This window comes from Ahaetulla prasina, chromosome 3, assembly GCF_028640845.1.
Source record: "Ahaetulla prasina isolate Xishuangbanna chromosome 3, ASM2864084v1, whole genome shotgun sequence".
Taxonomy (NCBI): Eukaryota; Metazoa; Chordata; class Lepidosauria; order Squamata; family Colubridae; genus Ahaetulla; species Ahaetulla prasina.
In genome coordinates, this window is record NC_080541.1 from 61,206,439 (window position 1) to 61,233,601 (window position 27,163).

General features: G+C 36.2%; 1 protein-coding gene across 1 annotated transcript in view; it reads left to right on the forward strand.

Annotated features, from left to right (window-relative positions):
• Window positions 1-27,163, forward strand: part of PTPRM (protein tyrosine phosphatase receptor type M) — a 544,777-nt gene that overhangs the window by 442,736 nt on the left and 74,878 nt on the right. The window contains exons 20-22 of the mRNA XM_058178627.1: window positions 14,961-15,048; window positions 21,125-21,201; window positions 24,044-24,080. Of these exons, the coding sequence (XP_058034610.1) occupies window positions 14,961-15,048; window positions 21,125-21,201; window positions 24,044-24,080 (202 nt within the window). The remainder of the gene's footprint in view (window positions 1-14,960; window positions 15,049-21,124; window positions 21,202-24,043; window positions 24,081-27,163) is intronic.

The window sequence follows — 27,163 nt, forward strand, 5'->3', positions numbered from 1 at the left end:
TTCTTCCACCCTTGTGCATCTTCCTCAACCCACGCATGCCTTTCTTGCACCCACATATACTCTCCCCAACTCTTCTCATGTCTCTCATACCCTCATGCATCCTTCACACCTTGCACACACTCCTGTTCCTCCCTGGCCCTCCCTTGTATTGTCCTTTACCACATCACACACTATCCTCAACCACCGTGCCTTCCTGGTATCCTTGAGCACCCTCCATAATCCTTGATACCCTCAGCATGCTTTCCTTGTACTTCCACACACCCTCCACAATCCCTGATATGCCTCCTTCCACCATTCTTCACATCTTCACTCTGCTCACATCTGTGAGCAGACAGATCTACCTGTCTGCTTACTTGTGACTTCCTTCCAGCTTCCCCACTGACTTGGTTGTGGGAAGCTAGAAAAAAAGTTACCATGCCTAACAAACATGGGATTTAATTAATAACAGCAACCCGGTCTGCAGGGATTGCTGTCACTAAGCAATGCTGTCATGGTTAATGATTGCATTTTTAGTGATGGAAATTCTGATCCTAATTACTGTTGTATTGTCAAGAACTATCTGCATAGTATCGTTTAGTTCCCTGGAAAATCTTTTGTCCCCATCTGAAATATATGTATATGTGATCATTTGTCTATCTGTGTTAATATAACTTTGAAGGAACAGACTAAGAATAAGAATAAGCAACAGTGATAGAAAGATAAAATCAAGAAAACATTTGCTGAAGAAATGGATACGAATAAGACTGAAGGAGGTACAGAATAGAATTACAGAGGTTGCCTCATTTTTCCTTTCTTGGAGATTTCACGAAACTGGCTTGAAATTTACGACCAACACTATAGCCAGACAGAATTTATTTTTAACTTACAGTAGATAAAGACAATTTATTAGGTTTTTTTTTATTTGCCAAATTAATTTTGTTACAGAGCTTCTTTACTTTCTCCTCCTGATGTTAAAAGACTTGTGAAAGAACATTTCAATTCTGAAACATATTTTTAGATTAATTAGCTGTTCCTTAGCTAAGGGGTGTTTTTTTGAAAATTTAAAAAATCTAGACTTTAAACAATATTGCTCTACATAAGTGCTGTTATGTGCTACTTCAAAGCAGGTTACACAACTTACCAAAGAATTCAATAAAATTTATTTCAAAGAATATGAAATTATGCACAAAATGTTGATAATTCTATTGACAAAATACTGTTTGCTTATGATCACAGGGTACCAAAGTTTCTCACAGAGTTATTATTAAATTACAAAGTCTAAGTAAAAATAAAATTTGTAATGGTTTAAATTTAAATTCTAAAATTTTTAAAATAAATTTGATGTGCATATGCATCAGGTGTATGTATGATATCCCACCAATTTTCTTTCAGAATTCAGAATTATCTTTTTAGCAATAATTAAAGTTTACAAATACTAAGATTAAAAGCTGATATAAATTAAGAAAAATATACAAAAAGAATAGTGGAAAGGGTAGAAGAAAAGAAAAAAAGAAAGAGAAGAGATATAAAAATAATACACCCTTTCTCCAGATAAATATAAATAATTTACATAAATTATACTTTCTCTAGTATTTCATTTTTTAAAAAAAAAAACACTTCTTCTTCCCATAACTTCTCCCTGATCAATAATAAAATTACAAAAATTCATTATTAAATGCTAATCAATAAAGATCTACTAAGAGCTGCCAAAGATATTAACATGCATATTTTAATCTTAATCAAAAACTTCCATTTTTTAAATCTAAACTTATCGCTTTCTTTAAGAAATAAAGTAAAATAAATCTCTTCCCATTTATAAACAGATCTTTAAAGTCTCATTATTCAGTCCTAGTCAAAAAAAAATCTCATTAACAGCTTATAGAAACCACAATATATCTCTCTATATATTTTAACCCTGATCAAACAGATTTATTTTGTAAAACTTTGGTGTTTTTTTTAAAGCTTAATCTTTCATGCCATCAAATAATGTTTGTCTCCTCTCAGAAAGAGTTTTCTTGATTTTACACATTCCTTTTGTAAATCTGAAATAAGGAATTCCAAGTCACTCTTCTGATTTATTACTTGTATGTCCCTTTTAATTTTTAAGACATCGTCGGTTTCATTTGCAAATCTATTTGGACATCTTTTTTCATATCTCACTTGTACGCTGGCATTACTAAAAACTATCTGCAAATCCACAACATCTTTTTCTACAATCCAGCATTTTTTTGTAACTCGGGGTTGAAATGGCCACCTCCACAACAGGGCAAACCCCACTTCTTACTAGCACCAATGATGTTGCTTAGCTTGAGTAATAAAACATCTGCAAGAAAACAACCAAGCTCAGAGAGCATCAAAGACCAACACACACACACACACACACACACACACACACACACACACACACACACACACACACCAGCATTTTTGTTCTCCAAATCCACCTTTGAATCAGTCTTGGTGCCTGTTTTATCTAACAATCTGTTGTTCTTCCATATCCTCTAGTATATTATCAAGCATTCTCACAAGTAATTTTTGTGTATATTGTTCCCAAACAGCCTTGATTTCTTTTACGGTCAAATAGTATTGCTCCATTTTATTAATGACTTTACCAATTATTCCCTTTTAAGAGTAATCATTTGTTCTCTCTGGTTTCCTCTAGTCAAATATCAAGTCCCCTCTTATCATCTGTTTATTTTCCAATCAACAAAATTTTCCCACAGGAGGATTTCTTACAGTTAATTTCAAAATCATATATATATATTTTATAAATTTTTAAACACCCCACAGGAAATATTCTTTCAAGTCTATCTAGCCTATTAACTTTCTAAAATCCACTCTCTAATCCAACTTTTGCTGTTTTTCACAACATGAAGCTTTTCTTTTTAATCCTTAAACATACATTGGAACTCTAGTAGAACACATTCAGGCTAGAAGGTTTTCCAGCCATGTAGTGAAGCTTGCCCTTCAAAAGCTTCTTAACTTCAAAGAAATCAATAATAAGCAGGTTCCTAATACAGTTAAGAGAGGAAGTAGACAAACCCATGTCTCTTTCAAAGGTGACAAGTTATGGTTTAGGCAGGAGGATTATTCTCTAGATTCCCAGAGCTCTCAATACGCTGTTTTATGATCTCTTCAGACGATTCTATATGGAGCAAAACTGTAGGCCATCCTTGTCATTTTCTTGATCCCGAGAGAAATTCTGAGGGGCAAACTCTATTTATGTCATAGTTTTTTATGCTTTTGTGAAGCCATGCTCATTCTGCTATTGCTTCCCCAGAAGTCCAGAATGAAAAAAGAAATCCTAAAAAAGGAACACTGTTTATAAATATTTTTTTAAATACAAGGTCCCAGTAGACTTTCTGAGACCATCCCGGGAAAAATAACCATTCAGGGGATCTTAGAGACATAGGCCTTGAAGGGCCTCTGTGGCTCAGACTGGTAAGACAGTCTGTTATTAACAGCAGCTGCCTGCAATTACTGCAGGTTCAAGCCCCAGCAGGCCCAAGGTTGACTCAGCCTTCCATCCTTTATAAGGTAGGTAAAATGAGGACCCAGATTGTTGGGGGCAATAAGTTGACTTTGTATATAATATACAAATGGATGAAGACTATTGCTTGACATAGTGTAAGCCGCCCTGAGTCTTCGAAGAAGGGCGGGATATAAATGCAAATAAAATAAAAAAAAGAGTCACAGCCAATGTCACCCTCTACTGTACAGATAGTGCCCTAGAACTAAAAGGCACTATGTGCCTTTGAAGCACTATTCCAAATATTTCTAAGCCTTCCATGAAGGAAGGAAATGCATGTGAAGCAGCAGCTGAAAACTAGGAAAGACAAGTGAACCATGTCACCAAATGATTATTGGGGGGGGGGGGGAAATAGCTGAGATGATGTATCTTAACATATTTCTAAGCTTAACAAGTCATTCCTGTCATAGGGACATGTATATATTTGAATTTAAATTAATGTGAATAATTATATCCAATATAATTCACATTGATAGGCATATTTGTCATGGATTTTAAAATATTCTTGTTAGAATTCACCCTTTTTACTTCATATTTCTAGCTGTCTTTTTTTTCCTCTTAATCACTCTATCCATAACTCTCCACTGGCACCACATCTATGTGATATTTATACACGTCCCTGGATCAACCCAGTTTTGAGAAAAGAGGAATTTCAAAATAGACTTGCATTCTGATTAATATATCAGAGGACTTGTGATAACATGGGAAGCAATTTATTTCAGACAAAGCCCAGTGTATTAGAGAGCTCCTTAATCTAGCAAAGGAAGACATAAGGAGGACAAACGGCTAAGCCTTGGACAAACTCAGCCAAGAAATTAAATATAAAATAGTAGTGGTGATTTACTATTACCATGGATTATCAAGGGAGCCGGCTTGGGATTCTTCATTATTTGCAATCCTCTAGCAGAGACTGATATTGGGGTTAATATAGTGCTTGAGCCAAATATGATTTAATGCATTGGATATGCTGTAAAATTTTAACAGAGGGGAATTCATTTGCACTGCCAAACAGAATATCAAATAATGGAAATCAGTACTGTATTCAGCAAGTGCAGGTTCATTGCTATATGAAGGTCCTGCAACAAAATTGTAGAGTATTGCTTCCTATTCTAGTGCATTCTTTTCATATTCCTGGACAGAAAGACAGGATATAAATTGATTTCTTAGATGTAGCTTTGTTTAATTTTCATATCAGAATGATGTTTTTAGAAGATAAAGTAATGTTTTCTAAACTATCTTTAATCTTCATAGAAACATAGGGTTGTTTAAAAGACTTTAAGGACTTTAACTCCAACTACCTGTTCAGGGTGGGATTCCTAATAACATTCCAGGTAAATAATCCAGGACTCCTGATAAACTTCCAGGACTGGAATCCTCATGAGTCCAGGAGTCAGTTTGTTCCACTGCTTCATTGCTCTCACAAGCAGGAAATTCCTCCTTATTTCAAGTTGGACTTCCATCTGCAAAACATCCACTCACTCTTGTCCTACCCTTGGAACCTATAGAAAATAAATCCATACCCTCTTCCATATAACATCCCTTCACATATTTGAAAAGTGATTTCATATTTCACATCAACCTTCTCTTCATTAGAGTAAACATACCCACTTCCTTTAATTGTTCTCCATGGAATTTAGTCTCCCAGATCTTCAGCATCCCTATTGCTATTCTCCAGACTTTTCTCCTTGTCCTTCTTGTTTTGTGACAACCAGTATTGGACACAATATTCCAGGTGTCATGTGACCAGGAAAGCATAAATCTCATAGTACTGCATGACCATAAGATTTATTATTGAAAAAGAGTGTGTTACTGAAGAAAATCAAAATGAATTAAAAATAAAAATAATGTTTCCTAAACAAACAAAACAATACCAAATTGCCCAATTTTTCACAGCCAAAGTTGCTCACAGGGAATATTTTTTGATCAACTAATAAATAAGCCTCTCAAATTCTTTAGAACTTCAACAAAAACACCATTAACTATATACATGAATCTTCCTTTGCTTTTTTAATATAATATTTATCTGAAAACAGGAGAATTATTTCCTTGCTGGAGTGTGAAAAGTGTATACAGTAGTTACATCATCACAGTGGGACATTGAAAATGCAGTAGTCCATCTGATCGTGGAAGTAATATGCTTCTCTGTATTCACTGAATTACCAGCTTCATAAAAAACAATAGCAGCTTCAACATCAAGTTAAGGCTTTATGTTTGTTTCTTTGGGGGACAATATAATGTTCTTTCCTGCTTGGTTTTTTCGTGGAGGCATTTCTAAAGGCCAAAAGCAGTTATTGGATACCTAATTATCCTATAACTACATTATAAATTGAATTATAACTATCTACTTTTCTTTCTCATGAAAATGGCTCTTTCTACCAAGTAAGCTATTTTGAGAAATGGATTTCCATTTGGATTATGTGTCTTTGTTGCCCATTGTGCATATCAAAGTTAAGCACCAAATACCTATGGGTAGCAATGTACCTCAGAGCACCTCTGGTGGTGCCCATACAACTTGATCTGCTAATAAAAATTGCTTTTAATTGACAAAAATTAACTGATAACCAGGCATGTTCCAAAGTAAAATACTAGCATTTGGCACTATTGCCATTTCGAAGCGCACCTCTAGGGCTTGTATAAATGCTAGAAGTATTAAAAAATAAATCTGATACAACCATATGCTGGGTTTAGTAGTGTTACTACAAAATGAGGAAAAAAGCAGAGATGGTAGAGTACATCCTGAGATGTTTTGGTGGGACTAGGATCAAACCCATCAATTTGCTTTTTGGTAATCATATACTTTGTACCTGCTTGTGCCCACACTTGCAGTTCAAGTGCACTTGACTCACATTGTAAGGAATCTTATTAAACAGTAAACTATGCCTCTGTAGTAGCATCACTGTGTAGTGCTTTGGTATGGGTTACTGTCTTTCTAGTTCAGCAGTTCTCAGAATTTTGCTGCTGTTTGATCTGCTTAGAGAAACAAGAATTGGAATACGATATGTATTACATCTCTTCTGAAACATTCTTAAACTAGTATATTGAATAAGATCAGATTTTTGATAGTTATACAGAATCTAAAATCTGAATGAGCTAAAAGTCCATCCTTGGAGTTTAGATTTTATTTGCATTTTGATAAATAAAATATTGAGAATGATTAGGACAATTTATTAAGTAATATCCAGCCTACGCTTACCTGTCATTTTAGTTGTGGCTTCTACAAGTGAATCGTCTTTGAAAATTGTATATATACTGGATGAAAGACCCCAATACCTAATAGAGTATATAATCCTGACATATGTACTCTTCTAGATAATAATATTTGTGGAAAATAGAACATCTAGCTTTAAATATCTTGGTATTATTCTGTACTTGCAGTGTCCTGGGTGGTACAGTTGAGATGTGTAATTATATCCTAAGAAAATTTATGAGGAAAGAGCAGGGTAATCTGGAAGAGGTTATTGAGTCTTCAGGCATGTATCTTGCTCAGAAAAAAAATGTATGCTCGTCTATTGGGATGTTTCGTTTCCTTATGTGTTACATTCGGAGATAGTTTTGAAAATGCAAAGTAGTTGATATTCATGGAGAGCTTTCATTTTATGGTGTAATATTATAGACTTTCCTCTATTATGGGTGTTTCCAAGGTTCACTGACTTGCTGTAGAATATATGAGATGTAGTCAGGAACAACACTTTAATTACAGGCTATAAAGAATAGAAAATGGAAGTTATTTGTGAAAAGGCAACATATATTGCAAAGCAAGCATTTGTTTAAGCTCTCCTGGTAGCCTTTTTATTTCAGAAGAGGAACAAACAAGCCTAAATTTTGGTATACAAGTTGGAAATAGTATACCCTGTACATTAATTACACTATAAATGCACATATTGTACCTAAGGGATTTCTATAAGAGGAGAATTATAAAACCTTATCTATTCATTCTATTCATTGTCTTAGACATAAATTTTGAAGACACATTATTTAAAGTTATAGCTAATTACTTTGCCAAGAAGTATATTGCTAAATTAGAATTTTAATCGTTCTTCCTAGTATATTCTTCAAATAAATGAAAAGTAAGTTCCATATAAAAATTATGCTTCTAAAAAAAACTATCTTGAATTTAGAAGGAAGAAAAGGTATCTAGAATTCTATTACGTTTCTTTTCTGTAGTAATTCTAATTAAATAGGGAAGCCTATTTAATCAAGTTTTTTTTAAATCAAATTTTTCAATTTAAGGACAAAACTTGTTCAGAAATCACAAGTAAAAAGTTTATATATCATATTGAATTTATGAAAGAAAATAAATTAATAAAAAATAAAAAATGTCATTATGCAGTCTGTGCAGATTATTCTGCCTTTCCCAGTTTCTCTTTGGTCATTTGGCTGGGACTACTTGGAACTGTAGTCTCAGAATAAGAGAATTGGAAGCGACCTTGAAGATCTTCTAGTCAACTACCTGTTCAAGCAGGAAACCCTATATCATTTTGGACAAATGGCTATCCAATCTCTTCTTTAAAACCTCTAGTGATGGAGCGCTCACAACTTCTGAAGACATGCCATCCCACTGATTAATTGTTCTCACTGTCAGGAAATTTCTCCTTAGTTCTAGATTGAATTTCTTTACATCCATTACTTCTTGTCCTGCTTTTAGGTACTTTGGAGAATAGATTGACTCTCTCTTCTTTGTGACAGCATCTTAGATGTTGGAAGACTGCTATCTAGACTCACCCTAGCCTTTCTTTTCATCAAACTAGACATATTCAGTTCCTACAACTGTTCTTCATATGTTTTAGCCCCCAGTCCCCTAATCATTTTTGTTGTTCCTCTCTGCACTCTTTCTAGAGTCTCAACATATTTTTAAAACATGGTGATCAAAACTGAATGCAGTTTTTCAAGTGTGGTTTTACCAAGTCATTATAAAGTGGTACTAACACCTCACATGATGTTGATTTTATCCCTCTGTTAATGCAGCCTAGAACTGCATTAGCTTTTTTTGCAGATGTAGCAGATTAATAGTTCATATTTAAGTCGTTGATTGGTTTGATTAGGTAGATTGATTGGTGCTTGCAGGATGGCAGTAGGAAAGAAGAGGCAGAGAGGATAGGGTGGCAGGCTACATTGGTATGCCACTCAAATTCAAGCATCACAGTGGCTTACAGAAGGTAAGAAGAAAGGCACTAGGAAAATCAACAGGTGAGCTGGCACAGAGGCTATGCAGAGGAGGAAGGGAGAAATAAAAAAGATACATTATTTTTGCCCTACTTGTTCTTTAAGATTTCTCCAGATTTATCTCAGCAAAAATCTAAATAGTCTAGCTTTTGATTTGGCCTGATTATGACCTCTCAAAATTTAAACTACAATGCATTATGTCTATACATAAAGCAAAACATGCTTTTTTATTTAGTGTATACCTCTTTTGTTTTCTTTAATAGCAGTTGAGGAATCATATATTTTATCTATCTCTTGTGTTCCTCTTTAGCTGATACGTTTTCTCCACTAAATGTATCTGCAGAATTGGTACTCTTTCCATCATTTTAGAATATGCCATGGGTTTAAACAACAGTCAAGGCATTTTTAAAAAGTTTTTAAACTGCGTTGTGAATATGCAGAACTTGCATTTTGCTCCTGGAGAGAAGTGTGGAAAGGTGGAATTAAGATTAGAAGCAAAGTAAAAGTAAGAAAAGTTTGAAATTAAACTTTATGAACTTGGTTTTATAAATAATAAACAAGCTGCAGTGATACAACAATAGATAGCATTTCTTTACGGCATAATAAAAAACAAGCTTGATTTTTTTTTTATTATGCACTAAATGGCCCTACTGAGTATCACATCTGACTGGACCTGAATGGTTGTATACATAAACCAGATAGTAGTAATCTTCTAATAAGTCAGCACCTACATATGGACATTATTCCTTTACTTTATGTCAGAGTCCATGATGGTGTTTGGACACATAAAGGATTGATAAGGAGATGAATTAAATCAGGACAAGATACTCTAGAAAGCTCTATGCAGAAAATTAGAGAATGCTCTTTTGAGAAATTTCAGGGAAAAGACACAGTGACATTAACCTCAATTTAACAAATCACAATTGCTGTATTCATTCATTTAATATACTACACCCAAATAAACAAACCGTAACATGTCTTAATGCAGCTATCTGGCTCATACCCAATATGCTAGTACAAAAGTGGCTGGATTTCCATAACCCTGAACTACAAACTATTTAAATCTATTTTAGCTCAGTTGAGCATGCTGTGTAAATTCAGCCTCTCTTTCATCAAAAAAGGTAATCAGCACTGCCCCTCACTTATGCTGATTGTTAGAGCAAGCTGTATTTTCCCCCCAGAAAAGGTATGATTCAGTGGTTAATAACCTTGAATAAAGTGAAAGCTGCATTGAGTAGTTTGTAAATAATATCCTTTGGTGCCAGACTTGCTGTGATTTACTCAGTAATTGTGAGTAAAAGAACCTGTCCAGTGATTTTATTTATTTATATTATTTAGGTGACAACGAGCTGATTTCATATATTATTGTGTGGTATTGATTAGGAGAACCAGTATGGTTAATACGTTGGATTAGGAGTGGAGATACCTAAGGGTGGGATCCTCCCTTGTACACAAAGGCCACATGGGTGACTGAGCTTGTCACTATTTCTCAACCTTGCATGGGGAAGTTGAAAAATATAACTGAAGAAGGCAACCACATCACTTGGCAAGCATGATCTGCTGCCCAAAGAACTTCATGGACCTATTCATGAAGTCACCAAGATTCAAGAATGACTTGAAGGCGCACGTGCGCGCATACACACACACACACACACATATAATATATAAGTGTGAGTTTGTATGGTTAGATGGATGGAATTATGGCAATAGAGCTGACATTCAAAATACCAAATAAAAAGGGCTTTTCTCTAAGTAACAAGAGATTTACAGTTAAAATATACTTTGTACTATGGTTCAGAGCAGCAGTGTCAAAATCTTGGCCCAGATGCATCATGTGCTGGTCACACCTGCTTTAATGAAGGGGGGAAAGTCACAATATGTCATGTGACGACCCCCCTGGCTTAAGAGTGTTAATTTTTAAATGAACAGTTCTCCTGTAGGATTCAATCACTATTTTTTTCTTGAAAGAGAAAGTATAAATTTATTAGCACATCAGATAGTTTTTAGCACAGGTCATTTAGAATCTATCTGAACAGTACCTACTACTGTGTGCATTTTGTTTTTTTTATACGCAGTGGTATACAGGCAGCAATTTTAGGCATATCAAATCATGAAATATACCTAATGCTGTGATAAGTAAATTTTAAATCAGTTTACCACTTCTACCCCAGTATTGGGAAATATCACTTGTAAAAAAGCTGATGCCATTATTATATAGCTAAAAGCTGATAGCTATTATTATTTTTCCTTTAAAACAAATTTCACTATTAATTGTTAATGAGTTGTTTGCTTAATAAAGAAGCAGAGTGCTTCCACTTCCATCAGAGAGCAACTTTGCTTACTGGTCATAATTGTTTGATTTAATCTGTCTTCCTCTTGACACTCAATATTTTTATGTATCTTAGTACTGTAAAAAAGGCCAGCACATTCGATTTAATGATATTGGTAATAGGGGGCATTTTATTATTTGAAAGCATCTCTATCCTTAGGTCAAAATGTTCATCCAATTAAAAATGTGATATGAACAAAAAAAGATAACAATTGCTCTTCCATATGTGGCCAAATCACTAATGAACTCTGAAATGGTATGGAGACCTTCAGGGTCAAGTAGATTTTGCAGAGGTGTTTTCCCCCCATTTCTGGAATATTCAAAAGGATTTATACCTATAAACATTTATAAAGGATGTTGAATGCAAAGTGTTTTAAACACGGAACAGTTCTTTGGAATGAAAGCATAAGTATACAAAATGATAGAAATAGTCAGTTTTAAATCTAAAGCAATTATTTCAAATTTAAATCAGGTTCTTTCAAATTCAAAATGGTTTGTTTTGCACACCATGTTATTTATATTTAGTAAATATAAATTCAGTAAAGCATTTGATAAAGTAGACCATAACCTACTACTAGATAAAGTAGAAAAATGTGGGTTAGACAGCATCACCACCAGATGGATTCGTAACTGGCTGATCAAGCGCACTCAACGTGTAGTCCTCAATGGAACTACATCCACATGGAGGGAAGTATGTAGTGATGTACCCCAAGGCTCTGTTTTAGGCCCAGTACTCTTCAACATCTTCATCAATGACTTGGACAAGGGGATAGATGGGGAACTCATCAAATTTGCAGATGACACCAAGCTGGCAGGAATAACCAACACTCCAGAAGATAGGCTCAAGATACAGAAAGATCTTGACAGACTTGAACATTGGGCGCTATCTAACAAAATGAAATTCAACAGTGAAAAAAGTAAGGTTCTACATTTAGGCAAAAAAACCAAAATGCACCGGTACCATATATGTGGTACCTTGCTCAATAGTAGTACCTGTGAGAGGGATCTTGGAGTCCTAGTGGACAACCATTTAGATATGAGCCAGCAGTGTGCAGCAGCTGCCAAAAAAGCCAACACAGTTCTAGGCTGCATAAACAGGGGGATAGAATCAAGATCACGTGAAGTGTTAATACCACTTTATAATGCCTTGGTAAGGCCACACTTGGAATACTGCATTCAGTTTTGGTCGCCACGATGTAAAAAAGATGCTGAGACTCTAGAAAGAGTGCAGAGAAGAGCAACAAAGATGATTAGGGGACTGGAGGCTAAAACATATGAAGAATGGTTGCAGGAACTGGGTATGTCTAGTTTAATGAAAAGAAGGACTAGGGGAGACATGATAGCAGTGTTCCAATATCTCAGGGGCTGCCACAAAGAAGAGGGAGTCAAACTATTCTCCAAAGCACCTGAGAGTAGAACAAGAAGCAATGGGTGGAAACTAACCAAGTAAAGAAGCAACTTAGAACTTAGGAGAAATTTGCTGACAGTTAGAACAATTAATAAGTGGAACAACTTGCCTGCAGAAGTTGTAAATGCTCCAACACTGGAAATTTTTAAGAAATTTTTGGATAACCATCTGTCTGAGATGGTGTAGGTTTTCCTGCCTGGGCAGAGGGTTGGACTAGTAGGCCTCCAAGGTCCCTTCCAACTCTGTTATTATTATTATTAGTTATCGTAATATAGTGCCTAGAAATTGGTAAGTGCACATTACATTAAGGACTTTTGACTCATACATTTCAACCTTTACAAATTATTACAACTTTATTTGTTTATTTGTTTGCTTGCTTCTGTTTTCTTTGTAAAGGAATACTTAATAGTGGAACTGCTGGATCATTTCTTAGACTAAAGAAAGATTTTTCATTTGGAATTATCTTATATTTTTATATATCAATTTCTCAGCCTCAAAAGTCTTGCTAATAATGGAAGGAAAGTCAGTTAAATTTAACACTTTTAAAATAAAGCAATGGGGTTTTTTTTACATTAATGTAAAAAATTAATGTTTTATGTGAACTCCGGATAATCTTAAAACATATTAGGGGTCACACATAATAGGCCTGCCTCATTTGTGTATGCTTTATTTAAGACAATTTTAAGCAGCTCTTCAGGACATATGGTTATATTTGTATTAATGTATATTGAAAATCTGCCCAATCATAACAGTTAAAACTAACCTAATAACTAAAACTAATAAATGTATAAGAAAACAGGAGATGAAATATAGATTTCCAGAGTCATAATTGCAAGAAAATTTGTTGTTGTTAGTTGTGAAGTCGTGACCGACCCATCGCGACCCCATGGGGTCCTCCAGGCTTTCCTGTCCTCTACTATCCTCTGAAGTCCATTTAAGCTCACACCTTCAGTGACTCCATCCAGCCACCTCATTCTCTGTCGTCTCCTTCTTCTTTTGCTCTTAATCTTTCCCAGCATTAGGCTCTTTTCCAGTGAATCCTTCCTTCTCATTAAGTGGCCAAAGTATTTGAGTTTCATCTTTAGGATCTAGGCTTCTAAAGAGCAGTCAGGGTTGATCTTCTCTAGGACTGACCGGTTTGTTCGCTTTGCAGTCTAAGGGACTCGCAGGAGTCTTCTCCAGCACCAGAGTTCAAAGGCCTCAATTCTTTGGCACTCAGCAGTAGTGGGATTCAGCCAGTTCACACCACTTCGGGAGAACCGGTTGTTAACTTTCTTAGCAGTTTGATGAACTGGTTGTTGGATGAAATCATTAGGGAAGAGAACCGGTTGTTAAATTATTTGAATCCCACCACTGGCACTCAGCCTTTCTTATGGTCCAACTTTCACAGCCATACATTGCAACTGGAAAAATCATAGCCTTGATAATAATCTAGCAAAATAATACAGGCATTTAAATAAAATCAAGAACAAAATTATCAAAACCTAAAAGAAACCTGGAAGAAAATCAATATCTTAGATTTCTGAAAAACATACAGGCAGCAGAGAAGCAACCGGAGAAAGATTAGAGAGAAAGAGTTTGACCAGAAAGCCTAGAAAAATCTTTCTCTCTGATATACTACTGCCTAACTTCATTTGGCAGAATCACCCAAAGGAGGCCCATGATTGATGACCAAAGTGCCTGAAAGGAAGTCATCCTTAAGAGCAGGAATAGATACACTGCATCTAAGCCCCAGAATTCTCTAAAGTTAAAGATCTCCAGGGCTTGGAAAGGGAGATGAAAATTATACCATGAAGAATAAATGCATCCTCTCTCACACAGAGAGAGTATTCATTCCCATATTGGCTGTGGGTAGCTTAGGACATGCAATTTAACCACATACAAAAATAATGTTAACAACAGACGGCTTAGCTTTTATAATTCTATTTATCTCAAAGGCATCAGGTTGAGGATGCTTATTTTACAAGCTGTAATATAATTGCTCTCACTCACTCCATCTCTTTTGTTCATGATGATTTTATAAATAGTCAACCTTCCTAAACCAATCTATCTGCCTTTGCTTCTGCTGCCTCTCTTTGAATGTTTATGAAGATTGTATTTGTCAAGGAGAGAGATTTAACATATTAGGGCTATGCACACCTAAAAAGCCATTCAAGTATTTTTGTGACTCTGCAAACACAGCACCTCTCAATTGTTTATTAAAGCAGCTGCTCTTGTGCTTAGGTTTCTGCGTGAGCTCTCTTAAGAGCCGTATTAACTTGAATGAACTGGCTGCTTTTATCAGGTTCATACAGAAAAATGAAAAGAAAAGGACTGTTTTAGTAAAATAGAGAGAGTTGCTGTCTTTTGGATGATTGGGAGCACTTCTTCCAAATCATTTTTATAGGAGCATATCTCTAATTAATATTTTATGGTATGATAGTTTCTAAATTCTAATAGTCTTATCACCTAATAATTTAAATTTTTGTGTGAGTTTCTCTGTAATATTTCTGTTGCTGCACATTCTTTCTCTTAATGTGTCATTCCTTCCCCTGCCTTTTTTTTAAAAACAGAGTTTCTTTGAAGGACAGTCTGCACCATGGGACTCAGCTAAAAAAGATGAGAACCGCATGAAGAATAGATATGGGAATATCATTGCATGTAAGTGTTGACAGTATAATTGTACTACTGTGCAAACTCCTTTTAGTAACTGACAATACTGCCCACTGATACGTACCATTATGTATATGGATTTAAAATGGAGCTCTACTTATAGATAAATACCCTAAACAACTAAGAGAACTTCTTGTCTAAGTCCCTGAACAATCTGAACATTTTCTAAATCTGCACAATAATGCTTCTTTCATTCAGCATTTCTTAATTACTCTAGTGAGGAAATAAAATTGGTCTGCACATCTTCCAGTTGAACTACACTTCCTAAATTTTGCTCATTGTCATAGCCTGTATTCCAGCGGTCCGCAACCTTTCCAGCTTCGTGGCCGGGGTGTGTGCATATGAGTGGCAGATGCACGGGCACGCACACAGCTCCATTTGGAGCATAAGTGGAAGATGCTTGCATTCGCACATGAAGCTCCACCTATGCAAGTGACAGGCACTTGTTCTCTCATGCGAAGCTCCACTCATGTGAGCGGAAGGTGTTTGAGCTGGATCTTTGAGCGTGAGCACAGGAGCCCTCCACTCGCGCAAGTGAAGCTTCCAATAATCCAGTCCTATAAATACTCTCTCCAGCACTCTTTCACTTCAGTTTCATCTCAGATCATTTCATTATTTTTATTTCTAATTCCATTCACTATTCTGGAGACTCCATCAACATTGCTTTGCATTTTCTCCGCCTCTTTTAACCATTTCTTGGCTTCTTTGGACTCCTTTTAAAGAACTACAATATCTGTTTTCTCTAGACATATTGTACAATATCTTTCTCTCTTCATTTCTTGCAACAACCATTCTCTTATACTTTCAATTTATCCACAAAACAAACTATATCATACTTCCCCATTAATGTAACTCACATACTTCTGTGAGTTTGTAACATAACTTTTCACTGTATTTCAAGCTGCTGCCATATTTTCTTATAACTACTGTCTGTTCACTCTGTTGGGAAGCTAATATCTCTTCTAATACTTTTTAAAATTGGATTCATGCTTTTTCTTCTTGCAGTCATTCCACTTTCATTGCTTGTTTGTTTGGGGTTTTTTTCAACTTCTTTTCTTTTTTCCCAAGGTCTTTGATAATACCAAAAACGGTTTATCCCACATTCAGAACCTGTCATCCCTTTTATATCCTTCACTAACTCACCAACACATTTTCATCTAAACAATCAAAAACTGCTTTTAGATTTATGTTCACTCCCATACCATGTGTAAAATACAACTGAAAGGGAATTTGATATGAGTTGATAGAATTATGAATTATATGTACAGGTTTAGAAAACAAAAATGAAATGTCATAATATTAAATCAATGGACTAACAGGAAAATAAGCATGTTTTTCTTTGGCAATATATCATTAATTATGCATTCAATTGCTGCAGGATTGTAAAATTGCTTAATTCATTATATATAATGAATTACATAAATCATAGACTTTTTATTCCTTATTTATTTTATTTATTTATTTATTTTATTAAATTTTTATACCGCCCTTCTCCCGAAGGACTCAGGGCGGTGTACAGCCAGAAATAAAATACAAGATATATACAATTAAAACGAATTAAAATGTAGCAAAATTACAAAAACGGCTGAATAGTTAAAATTAAATTTAAAAGTTTAAAATATTAATAAAACCCCAATTTAAAATCAAACTATTATGCCAGTCCCGCTTGAATAAATAAATATGTTTTTAGCTCACGACGGAAGGTCCGAAGATCAGGCACTTGACGTAAGCCAGGGGGGAGTTCATTCCAGAGCGTCGATGCTCCCACAGAGAAGGCCCTACTCCTGGGGGCCGCCAGCCGACATTGTTTGGTGGACGGCACCCTGAGGAGACCCTCTCTGTGAGAGCGTACGGGTCGGTGGGAGGCATAGGGTAACAGCAGACGGTCTCGTAAGTACCCGGGTCCTAAGCCATGGAGCGCTTTAAAGGTGGTAACCAAACTCTTGAAGCACACCCAAAAGACCACAGGAAGCCAGTGCAGACTACGGAGCAGTGGTGTTACGTGGGAGCCACGCGCGGCTCCTATTACTACTCGCGCAGCTGCATTCTGGACTAACTGCAGCCTCCGGGTGCACCTCAAGGGCAGCCCCATGTAGAGAGCATTGCAGTAATCCAACCGAGACATAACCAGAGCGTGAGTGACTGTGCATAAGGCATCCCAGTCAAGGAAGGGACGCAACTGGCGGACCAAGCGAACTTGGTAAAAGGCCCTCCTGGAGACGGCCGCCAGATCTTCATCAAAGGACAGCCGTCCATCCAGGAGGACACCCAAGTTGCGAACCACCTCCTTTGGGGCCACTAACTCGCCCCCAACAGTCAGCCGCGGGTGTAGCTGACTGTACCGGGGTGCTGGCATCCACAGCCACTCCGTCTTGGAGGGATTGAGCTTGAGTCTGTTTCTCCCCATCCAGACCCGTACAGCTTCCAGGCACCGGGACAGCACTTCGACCACTTCGTTGGGGTGGTCCGGGGTGGAAAAGTACAGCTGAGTATCATCAGCGTACAGATGATAACTCACCCCAAAACCACTGATGACCTCACCCAGCGGCTTCATATAGATGTTGAACAGGGTAGGCGAGAGAATCAACCCCTGAGGTACCCCACAAGTGAGGCGCCTCGAGGACGACCTCTGCCCCCCTGTCAACACCGTCTGCGACTGGTCGGAGAGATAGGAGGAGAACCACCGATGAACGGTGCCTCCCACTCCCAATACCTCCAACCGGCGCAGCATGATACCATGGTCGATGGTATCAAAAGCCGCTGAGAGATCTAATAGGACCAAGGCAGAGGAACAACCCCTGTCCCTGGACCTCTGGAGGGCGACCAAAGCCGTCTCCGTGCTGTAACTGGGTCGGAAGCCGGACTGGAACGGGTCTAGATAGACAGCTTCCTCCAGGTGCCGGGGGAGCTGCCACGCAACCACACTCTCTACAACCTTTGCCACAAAGCGAAGGTTGGAGACTGGACGGTAGTTTCCCAAAATAGCTGGGTCCAGGGAAGGCTTCTTCAGGAGAGGTCTCACCACCGCCTCTTTCAAGGCGGCGGGGAAAACCCCTTCAACCAAAGAAGCATTTATAATCTCCTGGAGCCAGCCTCGTGTCACTTCCTGAGCAGCCAGCACTAGCCAGGAAGGACACGGGTCCAGTAAACATGTAGTTGCGTGCAACCTCCCCAGCAACCTGTCCACGTCCTCGAGAGCCACAGAATCAAACTCATCCCAAATAACCTCAACAAGACGTGTCTCCGCCATCTCGGTTGGATCATCGCAATCTTGGTCCAAGCTATCACGAAGCTGAACGATTTTATCGTATAGATAACCGTTAAACTCCTCAGCTCGTCCCCGTAGGGGGTCATCCCGTCCCTCCTGTTGAAGGAGGGAACGGGTCACCCGAAACAGGGCAGCCGGGCGGTTATCTGCCGATGCAATGAGGGTGAAAATGTAGGAACGTTTCGCCTCCCTCATTGCCACTAGGTAGGTCTTAGTAAAAGACCTCACTAGTGTCCGATCAGCCTCGGAACGGCTGGACCTCCAGACACTCTCTAGGCGTCTTCTCCGGCGTTTCATCTCTCTTAGCTCCTCGGAGAACCAGGGAGCCAATTGAGATCTACGCCGGGTCAGAGGCTGCAAAGGCACAACACGGTCCAAAGCCCCAGCCACGGCCCGTTCCCAAGCCGCAACCAGTTCTTCAGTCGTGCCGTGGGTAAGATCCTCAGGAAACGGCCCAAGCTCCGTCAGGAACCTCTCCGGGTCCATCAGGCGCCTGGGACGGAACCAACGCATTGGCTCCGTCTCCCTGCGGTGGTGAGCGGTGGTCCGAAAGTCTAGGCGAAGAAGAAAATGATCTGACCATGACACCGGTTCTTTCACTATATCTCCTAAATCCAGATCATTTACCCACTGACCAGAGATAAAAATCAAGTCTAGCGCGCCTCCCCCAGTGTATGTAGGGCTATCAGTTACTTGAATCAGGTCCAAGGCCGTCATGGAGGCCTGGAACTCCTGAACCACCGTTGATGACAAGCCGGCCGATGGCAAGTTGAAATCCCCCAAGACCAAAAGTCTGGGAATCTCAACCGCCACGCCAGCAAGCACCTCTAGTAGTTCAGGTAGGGCTGTAGTCACGCAGCAAGGAGCCAGGTACGTGATCAACAGCCCCATCTGATTCCGATGGCCCCACTTCACAAGGAGGGATTCACAGCCAGCTATCTGAGGAACAGTGGACTCCCTCGGCTCCAGACTTTCTCTAATCACAACCGCCACCCCCCCACCCCTACCTTGGGCCCTCGGCTGATGGAATGCACGGAAACCCGGAGGGCACAGTTCAACCAGGGGTACACCCCCTTCTGTGCCCAACCAGGTCTCCGTAATGCCCATAAAGTCCACGGACTCCCTCTGAATAAGGTCACAAATCAGGGATACTTAAATACTTATGAATTGAAGAAACTAACTGTTTGTAATTAGTAGGGTCACTATTTAAAGAAAAGGTTATATCAATTTTAATATTACAATTACATTGATTTTTTTAAAATTCTAATTTTGCAGTCATCTTGACTGATTAGAAAGGTAGGGTATAAATCAAATAAAACATTCAAATAATGTTGTCTGGTTTTAGAAAGATTTCTTAAGGATCACTTAGAACTTCCAACCATATCTAGATATTAAAATGAAATGAATACCTTGTCCTGATATTTGTTGGCAAATATCAGTTGCAGTGCAGCTTCTCAAATATTTAAAATTCATATTTTACCATATTAATTGATCCAAAGTATTTCAGACTCAACTGATAAAGACAAAAACTGTTGAAAATAAAAGTTTGAAGATACAAAGAAGTATAATTATCAGAACATTAATCTCAAATAAGCTGTTCATAGGGAAGCAGTACTTGATAAATTTTAATGCCTTTTGTAACAGGACTTTCTTTCCATATTAAGTTATCACTTCCCCCAATCTCATCTCTAGCCAATCTTTGTGTGTGTGTGTGTATTTCTGTATATCTGGGAACTAGTATATACATTATATAGACATATAGACATAAAGACAATATGAGATCGCAAATAAATTTAATCAGGTGTTATTAATTCATGGGCTTGCTTTTTTGGACTGTGAATATATAAAGCCTGTCTGTCTGTCTGTCTGTCTGTCTGTCTGTCTGTCTGTCTGTCTATCTATCTATCTATCTATCTATCTATCTATCTATCTATCTATCTATCATCTATTTAACTAACTAACTATCAACATACAAATGTGACAAAATGGAAGATGGAAAGCATACTTTGAAAGATAGAACAACTGGCAATTGCCTGAATTTTTCTCTATATTTGTCATTCATTTCTATATACATTTCAATTTAGGTCCTTCTTTTTCAATGCAATTTTTCCTTTTCAAAATTCCCAAAGAAAAGATTTAAAGAATGAAAAAAATAGGACACTGTCTACATCTTTTATATTTTATGTGAAGAGCTTGACTAACACATCATTTCAGGAACACAACAGCCATGTCCCTAGCAATATCATTTATTATTCTCTGCTTCCTATTTTGTTCCATATCCCATCTTTTTTTTCTAATAAAACAATATTTGTGTGGTATGTACATGTAGAGTACTAATTCAAGAAATTCTCAAAACATCTTTGCAAGGTATTGCAATGAAAGAAATGCTGTGATCCACAAAGATGAGGAAATAAAAAATTATAAGAATTGGGAAATGACGGGCTTTTAACATTCTCTGAAGGAAAATTACAATTAACGTAGCAGTTCAATCTAAGATCTGTTATAAAGTAATATTTTAGTATGTGCATACATAAGATTGGATACTTTTTTCTCCTTGCACAGAGTATTCTGCATTTGACGGAAATATCAATTCAAAAAGAAAGGGAAATGTAGCTTAATTTGTATTCATATAAAAGCAAAACCAGCCTTTTGAAACTAATGATAGTATTAGGGATCAAAATATATCTTTACAAGTAAGTTGGTATTCCTTCCAATACAAATATAACTAATCAGTGTTATTTTATGACTACTGAGCAGAATACAAATTATTTAATTTATTTTTGTGGGGGTTTTTAGATGATCATTCTCGAGTGAGGCTGCAGCCTGTTGAAGGGGAATTAAACTCAGACTATATCAATGGAAATTATATTGATGTAAGTATACTATTATAGCAAGCATAACAGTTTGTTCAAATATTGTTTGTTTAATGCCTTTTTAAAACTAGATAATACATATAGAGTTACCAAAAATTTGCTCATAGGAAAATTAAATAGTTCATTTCCTAAAACTGTTGCATTATGGAATAAAAAAATCTCAAGAATTTTATCTGGCTATTTTTTCTCCTAAGTTTTATATGTCCCTGCCCCCACTCAAAACATTAATTTTAGTTTTACATCAAAGCTTGGAATATAGTAATTCCCATTTTAAAAAGAAGCTGTTTGCAAGATTAACGTGATCAAACTACATAATTTGTAATACAGTGGCTTGTAATCTTTCTTCATCTACTTTTAAGCAACCTTTAGAATGGGGTCTGCATCTATTAACTAGAACTTCTGATGCAAGCAAGACATCTCATTAAATATGTATATTGATTAATTATTTAAGATTGCTTCTTTGTTCATCCTGCATCATGTTAACAATGTTTTACATTAGAATAAATTCTTTAAGAGACAGTAGGTGGAGGACTCAATGAATCAAAAGTAGGAGTGAATATTAAGAAACAATGCCATTTTAAGTCCCAGCCTACAAAGTGATTCAAATATTTTTTGCATATAATGTATTTTTCAAAAATGTAATAATCTGAATTTATATTTTACCTTGACTTTTTATACCTTAGAGACTCCTTTTTACCATTTTTCTAAAATTGATACTTTCATGCTACCTTAACATATACATGAATATAATATATACAGTGTGTACTACAATCACACCACAAAGACTATGAACTTTAAGCATTAAGCACAGTAAGATTTTATCTGAAAAAATTAATAAAACATTGTGAATAGCTTATGGGGCTTGATTTTTGGTACATCCTATATATTTCTATATATAATATTCAGAAATATAAATATTGATGTTTATACTAGAAGGGCTTATTTCACTTTTAATTAAACAGTCTCAACATTATCGTTTATGTTGGATACATACTTTAAGAAATTGCTACAACTTCACTCATAGCAGATTAATACATAATTAGTTGGCACCATTGCTTACCATTCACCGTTGCATTTGTATCTGAGTATTGTTACTCATATGCTAAGACTTGTAATGTAAGTATCCTAAACTGGACTAGTTTTTAAATTTTTAAATTTTAAATTTTATAGGGGTTTTAATTGGTTTCAATATTTATATTATTTTTAATAATTAGGCTTTTTGAATATGTTTCTTAATGGTTTTCTTAATTTGTATATATATGTTTTTTATCTGCCTGTGAACCGCCCTGAGTCCTTCGGGAGATAGGGCGGTATATAAATTCGAATAATAAATAAATAAATAAATAAATAATCATACTTAGAAGATACCCTCTGAAATCATGACTAATTAAAATCCATTTATTTAAATGGCTATATTGTCAAATGTAACGGAGTCTGGATCCAGTTTTGAACTAATTTGTTTGAAACTAAATTATAATTCAATTATTAGTTCAATAAATTTATTTACCAAGATAAGATGTAGTGCTTCAGCTAAATCATAATACGTTATTTAAAGTTTCTTAACTGTTTTCTCCTTACTGTGTAACACTAAAGCTACTCTAATAATAAGACAATTAATACAGTTTGGAATCTCTTTAGTAAATTATTAATAGTAAGCCACTTTAAATCACTCCATTTAATGGCAACTCATACATACATATATATGTATGTATGTATGTAGGTCTTTGGTTATTCGGGTTTTCTCCCGCGTAAAATTAGAAGTGTCTTGGGGACGTTTCGACGAAGTCTCATTCGTCATCATCAGGCTTCAGCTTTGTGCTTCTAGGAGCAATGTGTGATCGCAGCTGTTTCTTCCTTTTAACAACAACAGCAATGCAGCTCACCAGCTCAAATCCCCCTGCAACTCAGACTAATCTGAGCACAACCCATCCCCCACCCAAACAGGACACACCCCCAGCCAATCAGAGCACACAAAAAACCCCATCCAATCAGAACACAGCCAAGCTCCCACCCAATCAGTTCAAACCCCCACTAGCAGTTAAAAGGAAGAAACAGCTGCGTTTTATCATTTTATCTTTTTTCCCAACTTGATTTGAACAACCAACCCAAGTGTATGCATTCAGTAAAATGACTTTTCCACTTGTGAACCATGACAATTTGAAAACATTTCATAAGGATTGAATTGCAAAAGATTGTAAACATCTAGTATTAACTTTAGTCATATAATTAGGATACTGCTGTAAATAACATTTCAGTCAGTAATTCTAATTTACAGATTCATTGTGTGCAAGACAATAAAAATGACCTTTAGGTAGGCCAGATTTTTAGTGATATATTAATTTGCATATATATGCACTTATAATTATGCAAATAAATAATTATAAAACTATATGTAGACATACATCTGAAGCATACCTTTTCTGATTCAAAAACATTGAATGTATTCAAAAAATGGGATATAAAGGGGAGTTCATATTTAGTGATGCAACAATTAATCTTGTGCATATAGACAATTTATACTGTGATTGGGAAGACTGTCCAGTATGATAGATCATTATATCATTTACGTGTTTCTAAACTGCAATGGTAGCTACTAAAATATTACTTTTCACAGTTCCACTGACAACTATTAATTTTAATATTAATTAATATTATTTTTAATATTGAGGTCATGTTTCATTTATTTACTATTTCAGTTAGTTATTTGCTATTAAATTTAAAATAGTGCTTACTACTAAGATCTCTAGAGGTTTATACTAAAATAATTTCTATATGATAATGTTTACATTTCTCATCTTGTACATGTGATAAAGCTAGTCACAAAATATTTGAAATATTTCAGGGCTATCATCGACCAAATCACTATATTGCTACTCAAGGTAAGTTTACCATACATTTATGATTTATTTGATCAAGTTTGTTTTTCTTTTAAAATAATTAACATCCCTGTAAATATTTTACATTCATTTAAACTTAGTTCATCAAGTGTCCTAATTTTTAAACATTACTCCCCCATCTGAAAATGTTGCATTAAAAAAAAATACCATGGGGGGTTTAGCTTACCATGGACAAACTAATATTACATTTGATATTTGGAAGTAGAGTCTTTGGTGCTCTCTGAGCTTGGTTGTTTTTCTTGCATATGTTTCGTTACCCAACTAGGTTACATCATCAGTGCTAGGAGGGAGTGGTGTTTGCACTGTCAAACCCCGTTCCCTTTTAACAGTGATGGAGTTTTCTAGTTGAATAATGAAATAGAATAGAATAGAATAGAATAGAATTTTATTGGCCAAGTGTGATTGGACACACAAGGAATTTGTCTTGGTGCATATGCTCTCAGTGTACATAAAAGAAAAGATACGTTCATCAAGGTACAACATTTACAACACAATTGATGATCAATATATCAATATAAATCATAAGGATTGCCAGCAACAAGTTATAGTCATACAGTCATAAGTGGAAAGAGATTGGTGATGGGAACTATGAAACGATTAATAGTAGTGCAGATTCAGTAAATAGTCTGACAGTGTTGAGGGAATTATTTGTTTAGCAGAGTGATGGCCTTCGGGAAAAAACTGTTCTTGTGTCTAGTTGTTCTGGTGTGCAGTGCTCTATAGCGTCGTTTTGAGGGTAGGAGTTGAAACAGTTTATGTCCAGGATGTGAGGGATCTGCAAAATATTTTCACGGCCCTCTTCTTGATTCGTGCAGTATACAGGTCCTCAATGGAAGGCAAGTTGGTAGCAATTATTTTTTTGATTGAAATGATTGAAAGAAAACAACCAAGCTCAGAAAGCAGCAACAATTCCACAGATCAACCCCATTTGAAGGTATTACATTCCTGGAGAATAGAGAATAAAGCATAATAGATCAAACTTGCAAGTGAATAGCCAGGAGAGAGAGAGATCTTGAATTTACCAGAATAGTCTCTGTTCTTCTATTATGTAATAAAAAAAGAGATCTAGTTCTTTATAATGAGCACATAGCATTATTTCTACTTTCTGTTACACTGTGCTACTCAAAATGATAATTGTGCTTCAGGGATTAGTTGAGATACAGCTGTCTCAGAAACATTCTGTATTCAAAGATACAAACCATGAAATTGATTAATTGATTATCCGATTTCACCATTGTTAAATACAACTGTTCAGTCTTGTAGCCCATTACATTCCTTAGCATTTTTCTCTTGCTTACATGGGAGGAGGGGTTTAAAGATGACAAAAGTACTTAACAAACAGGAGAATTTCAGGAATTTGCAAAATTAAATATCCACAAGAGGCTTGTTTACATATGTGAAAACACTTTATAAATTCATTTAAATTCAAGTCTTTGTTATTGAAAACAACTATTCACATCTGTAGAGATTCCTTTATTCCCTTGAAAAGATCTGGTTTACATTTTTATTAAATTAATGCTGTCTTATTCTTTAATGAGTTTATGTTCTAAAGGCAACTGGTTTCCAGAAAAATAGAGTTTCCATCTCCCACAGAAAATGAATAAAAGATGTGTTATTTTTTCCAAAACAATTGTATTTATTTTATAAGCTACTAACACTAGCTGCATCATTCTACATCATTCTGTCTACTAACCATTTATTTCATTTGCAGGTATTAATAGTCAGTTTTATCCCAACTAAAAAGAAAAAAAATCTGCGATTCTTAAACAAAATTGGGACAAACTTAAACAAAAAACTCTTTAGTTTAATACAGACAAATCACCCCTAAAGACAAAGGCTTACAATGAGGACATAAGCATATTTACTGTTGTGTGCACACACACCCATAATGCAATAGTGTGCCCCCGTGTGCGCCCCATTCTCACGTACAGGTGTGTGTGCCCCCCCCACGCAGGCATGCACAATCCCCATATATGCGCACGTGTTTCCCACATGTACCCACACGCACATGCACAGCAGAGACCTGAAAATCAGCTGGCTGATGGGAGGCGTGTGTGCATGCGCAGCTGAACTGAGCTAGGGTGACAGCTTGCATGCCCGCAGAAAGATCTCTGCATGCCACCTGGCATGCGTGCTATAGGTTCAAGAGGAGGAGTTGAAACAGTTTATATCCAGGATGTGAAGGGTCTGTAGTTATTTTCTCAGCCTTCCTTCTCACCCACATAATGTGTGTGTGTGTATATATAATATATGGCTTTTAATCGTCCTTGCCCAAGGTTTTTAGTTGCTTAGTGTATTAAAATTTTATTCTATCTTAAAGTAAAATTCTATATTCATATTTCTAAGATTCTTTCTAAGAGAGTCAAAATCAATTCTATTATTTTAATCATTGGGTGACTCCATTTAATTTGTGTGATCAACCTAATATGATGCTTAATTTTGTTTTGTTCTACCTGTATATAATCTGGAGGCCTATTGATCGTTTAACAAGGAGTGCATTTTTACTTGGCTAAGGATCTTCACTTGGTCAATACAAAAGCTAAATTTGATTTTGTTTTATTTATATTTGAATTAATTTTGTAATTACATGATCACTCGTCAGTGAGGTTTTTAACAATTCTTCATTTGTGTTATGCTAAAATTATATTTTGATCAGACTTTTTTGGGGGGGGCGTGTCTCTGAAAATAGCATCTGAGATGTTAGGGTGATAGCGCCTCTGGATCATCAGTTTCTGTACCTCTGCCCAAATGTCTTAGATTGCAGATTAGTTACTCAAGTTGTAAAAGAAAGTCATTCTAAATATAGCCACCCTCTTTTACTCATTGGATATTTTTTATATAATGAGAAAAAACAGGACTATTATTAATCATCCTCATCATTACGCATATAATAGCATTATAATTTGACATAAAACAATTAAATTATTTAAACAAAAGTATGATGAAATGTTTATCCATTATGATATAATTTTTACCAGGAGATCCGCTAGCCCATACTTTAACTCTGTTTTTCAACCATGCATTATTTTAATAAGTAATAAGACATAATCATTTTAAGGACTTCT